This window comes from Juglans microcarpa x Juglans regia, chromosome 7S (genome assembly GCF_004785595.1).
Source record: "Juglans microcarpa x Juglans regia isolate MS1-56 chromosome 7S, Jm3101_v1.0, whole genome shotgun sequence".
NCBI lineage: Eukaryota > Viridiplantae > Streptophyta > Magnoliopsida > Fagales > Juglandaceae > Juglans > Juglans microcarpa x Juglans regia.
In genome coordinates this window covers 2540351-2546136 of record NC_054607.1, presented here as the reverse complement: position 1 = coordinate 2546136, position 5786 = coordinate 2540351, and the positions used below count along the sequence as shown (strand labels likewise).

General features: G+C 34.7%; 1 protein-coding gene across 2 annotated transcripts; it reads right to left on the bottom strand.

Annotated features, from left to right (window-relative positions):
• Positions 1 to 442: 442 nt before the first annotated feature.
• Positions 443 to 5574, bottom strand: LOC121241367 (autophagy-related protein 8f). 2 transcript variants are annotated; one of them, XM_041139104.1, is made up of 6 exons: positions 5388 to 5574; positions 5051 to 5101; positions 4856 to 4911; positions 1347 to 1399; positions 928 to 1046; positions 443 to 764 (listed from the first exon to the last, which is right to left on the bottom strand). In XM_041139104.1, exons 2-6 carry the CDS (start codon positions 5085 to 5087, stop codon positions 676 to 678), a joined length of 354 nt encoding a protein of 117 aa, XP_040995038.1. In that variant the 5' UTR covers positions 5088 to 5101; positions 5388 to 5574; the 3' UTR covers positions 443 to 675. The 2 variants fall into 2 exon arrangements, with proteins under 2 accessions (XP_040995038.1, XP_040995039.1); XM_041139105.1 differs by having other exon boundaries at positions 5051 to 5150; positions 5388 to 5536.
• Positions 5575 to 5786: the final 212 nt, after the last annotated feature.

Here is a 5786-nt window from a genome sequence, read left to right as displayed (position 1 = left end):
GCAAACACCCATGTGATACAGTGAATGCCACGTAACCTTGTTGACCCCCGCCATAAGAACGTCATGTGACCTTATTGTTTTTTCCATGGCAAAAGATCCATGTTTTTCATCCTCTCTATAAAGGATATTGCATAGCGCGCAGAAGGAATATCTCGGCATCGGGGAAAATTTGGTTAACAAAGGGAATTAAGAAGTCGTTATCGTTAGTGTTCAACGAAGAATAATTCTTCATGCTACACATTTTTCCGAACTTTCAATCAATTTTCAGGCAAAGGATAACCCAACTACTGTGACAATTTCTGGGCAAATCTCCTTGTTACGCGATTTCTTTGAAAGAAGAAAAAAGTCCCCATTTATAAAGTTACAACTCCAAGTATGCCGTTCTACATAGAATACTGCTGTTTTTTCAAGCAAAAAAGAGGAGTAAAGATGAATGCATGGCTTTGTTTAATTTCTATACAATTCAGAATATTATATATTGCTTCCCAGTAACATCATTGAAGAGTGCATGCAATTGGAAAAGGAACGTTATACAGCAATGGAAAAGCATCATAGAGATTGTTTACAAAGTAGAACTGCACAAGTGGACACAGAACAGGTACATACATTTGGCACGATGCCTGTATCAATCAATGGCAGGAAACCAACCACAGCGGAAACGGGGGCTTCTATCTGTCACCCAAATGTGTTTTCTCCACTGTAAGTAACATAGAGAAATCCATCTTCATCCTTCTTTTCATCGTAGATGGTAGACATTATAGCTCCTGCACATATCTAATCAACATCAGTGCTGCTTAGTTTGAATGATTAATACAATATAGCCACTTCAAACAATTATCTTCTTGAAATAAATCGGTGTTAGTAAGGAAATTAAAATCTAGCATCACGAGGGCGTACAGGACTCATAAAATTGAACTGCCGGGTTACCTGTTGGTGGGAGGACATTGTCCACAAATATAAAGATTGCCTTTTCTGCACTCAGTTTAATTCTCTTCCGGATTACATAGACGAATTGGCCCACTGTCAGGTCTGCCGGGACAAGGTATCTGTAAATTTGTAAATTGTCATTAATACATAGGTCATCATAACTTTCAAGCAAACACACGCACTAAAATGGTGTTCGAGACAATGTGCCCTCATTTTCGCGTTCAATACTTATTTTTGTCTCTATTTGAAGGCTAAACAGAGACTTGACGGGGAAGGAAAGAAATGTGTCATCAAAAAAGGTTCTTTGTTTCTAGCAGTTCTAGGAGAGGAATCAGGGGAGCACAGAGCAAAGCATGAACCACAGGGCAGTCATTTATAGCTAACAGCTAATCATCCTTAGTGACAGAACTTGAACTCACTTTTTCTTGTCAATGTTGGGAATATCACTCCTCTCAGCCTTCTCCACAATCACCTTCAGAAGCATAAAAGCAACTATCAATAGAGTCACAATATGAGTACAAAGAGAGCATCAAATGATTCTTATATGATTACAAATGACACACTAAGCCGGTAAAAAATTAGTAGACTTGTCCAAGCACTATTTTGCAAAATAAATTCCTATTTAAAAGGAGGTTATGAACAGTTACAATATTTATCTCAATTAGCACATTAGTGAAAATTGAAGTATCAGCTACATACTAGATTACAAGAGCCTGATGCATATCAATTGATCAGATTTTCAAGTATAAAACGTATAATTATATGAGCAACTTCAATTCCAGAAGAAACTTTATGGGGTGGAAACACCCAAAATGTTTGTACATAAAAAGGAAATAAAAATATCAATCTGACACAGTCAAACTTCCTCCATCATGATGTGAATAGTACACGGAAAATAGTTTATCACCTGGAAAAGCAAGTGTTCATAATCTCACACACAGCATTGCAGACAAGGCATTTGATTATGAAACTTGTATGCCGTAGGAATTCACAAAAGACACCAAGAACAAAAGCTTATATCCTAGCCACTTAAATGCAGTTTAACTTCTTAGAAAAATACAATAATTTAATAAAACATGCAAAACAAAAAGAGAACACTGGATGTGAGATTTGATTTCAAAACCTGAAAAAAGCTTCTCTAGGTGCAAATATGTAACAACCTGATCCAATATTTACAGATTTCAAAAAAGCTTTTATACCTGGTGCTTCATTAAATATTTTAAAACAAAACAATTAAAGGCAAAGTTAATAGCACCTTGGCTCGCCTAGATTTTTTAAAAATGAAAAATGCTAGAACGCACGAACGGGAGGAGGCACGAAAAGCACGAAACCTATGTCAGCAGTCTGAAAACTCATTTACCCTTACATAAAAAAATCCTGTCGTTGTTATTAACTAAATTCCCATTACCTGTCGTTTTGGTCGACCAAACTACAGTACTCATCACTCTTACTATTTATTTTATGTTTGTACTACTATTAATTTCAATTAATTTTTGACAGGAACATTCTTCATTTTTTCAATCATTTGTGGCTTAACCATTGTGTTCGTGGCGAAGTTGGTGCCAGAGACCAAGGGTCAAACACTTCAGGCATCAATGAACTCATTTGCAGCAAAAAGATAAATTCTGCATGCCTAGCTGTACAACAGCACCAATCCGTGTTTGAATAAGCAAAATGACTGAAAAAAACTTTTTTTCTGGCAACTGAAAATAAAAGAATTTCTTGAGGCAAAGAAGTTAAGCTTAATGTAATGCAACTTGAAAAACCGAACTGAAAAAATCTTTATGTAATGCAGTTCATTTTCTTGTTTTGTCTTCTTGAGTGCATGACTTTTATTCAATAGTGCAAATCTTTAAGAAAAATTCGAGGATGTACATAAAAATGATTTCTTTAAGAAGAAAAAACACTGCAAATCTTGGCCATGGCTGCTGCTCTACATTTTTCTTTTTCAAATTTTTTTTAAGTTGTAGAAGGCCTAAAGTATACACATACAAATGAAGATAAAATGGATGCTGTCAATTTAGTTAAAAATCACAATTACATAAACAAATGAAGATAAAATGCAAAGAGAATAATCTCGGATTGTCCAAAAAAAAAAATGTTCACAGATTACTTACACACGTATTTTACCCAAGAGAAGAGAAATGCTGCAATGCTGTGGATGGAAGAATTGTTAGCGCAGGACAAGAGAAGTTTTATTTATTTGTTTTTGTGAAGCTGGGCGGGAGGATGAACAAGAGATACAGAGGAGGGAGAAAAGCAAAACGTATAAAAGAAGCTTCCTTCAATCCGTTTTGACTTTTTATTGTTTTATTTTGTTTTTCCTGTACTTATCCAACTTGGCACCATTCGTGCATTTTGTGCTATATAGGGGGCTTCCTTGTAGCAGCTCTCTTTAAAAAACTAACATTATTCTTAACCCTGGGGAATGGGGTGTTACAAATTACTAGAAAAACATTTAGCATGGAAGCAAGCACTCACTTCATTAAGAATTGGAGACAAAATCTAACACTAACATTACATAGGGATGGAGAGGTTTTTGGGAAGGCAAAGGATTTGGAGGGATACCATCCTTTTCAATTCCAAATTGGAGGAATACGGAATTTGAAGAGAGAGGATACCCAGCTTAATTAGTTCTTCTATTCTTCCCTTTCAGCTCTCACCCATTTAACAACATTCAGAAATATCTAAAGAAGCTCTTATCACACCATGCAGCCTGAGAAGAAGAGTGATCGTCTTGCCCTGTTCTCCTCTCCCTTCCTAGTAATTCTTAAAACTTTCAAAAAAAGAAAGGGATCATTTTTCCATCTCTTCTCCCCCCCACCGCCGCCCATCCCCCCATATTATCCTCCCCTCTCCCTCCAAACACGTGCTTGCTGCATTTCTATATATCAAACAAACCTACTACCGATATGCTAATAGGAGACCCACTAAAATTAAGTGGATATTGCTGAGGTTTTTGCAAAAGAAATCTACTGACTGCATCCCTCCAGTCTCCAACAAAAACATAAAAATAGTTGGACCAACCGCTTGCAATAGAACTTCATATCAATAACAATATATATATCAAGAATCCTCAATTTCTATGTAATCAAAATTTCCCCAAGTAACAGGTTCTTAGGAGTCTAGATAAGTTTAATAATATATATTTTTTGATAATTAATAAGAGATTTTATTACCAAGTACACAGGAAGTATACTAAGTTTAATAATATAATGAGCATTCATGTATTTGGTCAGCCGCATGGTTCTTTGCCTTTCATTTCAAGCGCCATAGGATCATATCTTGAAGCCAAAGACAAAGCCTCACTAGATCGAGAAGTTCGTACCTTATTCCTATCGAATGAATTCATCATGTGACAAAACTCAGTTTAGACGAACCAGGTAGAATTTTGAGCACAGAATCAAAAAGAAATATATTGGCAGTTGGAAATTAAGAATGTCAATCAAATCCCCCCAACAAAAAGAAAAAGAAAATAAAAACTAAGCATGTAAACTAGTCCTAATAAACAAAAAAGTCAAACTTTACCAGCCTAAATCGCTATGCCAAATTGAAAGAGTAAAATGAGAAACCGTGTGCTCACTAAAATTTAGAACTAATATTCCAGAGTGGGAGAAAAAAAAAAAAAAATCCTCTTCATTTCTTTATTCAAATGGGAAGGTCCAATTCGGATCAAATTAGACACATTATTAACTCGTTTGTTTTCAAAGATGAGATGAGATTAAAGTTAAAAAATTGAATAAAATATTTTTAGAATATATTTTTTAATATTATTTTTGTTTTGAGATTTAAAAAAATTAAAATTTTATTTTATTTTATGTGAAAATTTAGAAAAGTTGTCAGATGAGATGGGAGGTTTTTAAAATTTTGAGTTTTAGTCTTGAAAACAAACCAGGCCTAAATGCCAAAGTGGATTTCATATTCTCACCGGAATTCTATCAGGGTATTTCTCCCTAATTCTTGCAGCTTCAGCACGCCTCTTCTCTGCAGATAAAGGAACCATGAATTAATGCAATTGATATCACAGGTATAGAAATTAACAGTAGTTGGTTAAATGGTTTAATAAACAAATAATCTGAGATATAATAATTATTTTATACAACCCCAAAATCTTAATACGTACCCAAGTCATGCTCTTGCTTGAATACGCTCTTAGCCATTCTCCTTCAATTTACTGGATAACAAGAACAAAGAAATCCCCGGGGGGGGGGGGGGTGAATTTCCTGGATAACAAAAATCAACAAAATCGAATTCAGATAAACCCAGTAGAAATTTCCATGACAAAAAGAAAGAAGAAAGCAATAAAAGCTTCAATCACAATCAAAAACCCAAAAGCTTCGAGCCTAATACGTCTGCTTGACTTAAGAACTAAAACATGAACAAAATTTTTTTTGCACCTTTCTGCAGAAATCAAAAGACAGAGAAAGTGTGTCGAGGACAAACGCAGAAGAACAACTTACGCAAAGATCGGACCCGAAGGCGTAAAAATGGAAAACACGAAGAAACAGTTTCGAAGAGTTCTTTTCTCTGTAGATAAGACTTGAATCAGTTGATAATGATAATGGTGATCCAAAGATTGTACTTTGGGCGATTCATCTCTCTCTATTTATTAATCAATTTGGCCTCCCTCTCCGGTTACGTTGGTCAACTATGATATTCTAGCCAATGAGATTTCGCCGTGTAAATGATAGTTTTATTGATTTTATCGTTAAATATATAAGTTGACGTGTCACTTGACTAATTTCATTTAATTTTTTAAAATAATTAAGATATAATAGAAAATAATAAAAATTAATTATTAGAGAAAACATATGTGCTAATATTATTTTTTAAAATGAATTACGATATTTACACACTCT

Excerpts from the sequence above, each read along its gene's own strand:
- LOC121241367 (XM_041139104.1), bottom strand. The coding sequence starts at position 5,087 with ATGGCTAAGAGCGTATTCAAGCAAGAGCATGACTTGG. Across the intron at positions 1,400-4,855 it reads AATACCCTGATAGAATTCCG|GTGATTGTGGAGAAGGCTGA; the intron begins GTGAGAATATGA and ends ATGCTTCTGAAG. Across the intron at positions 1,047-1,346 it reads CCCAACATTGACAAGAAAAA|ATACCTTGTCCCGGCAGACC; the intron begins GTGAGTTCAAGT and ends ACAAATTTACAG.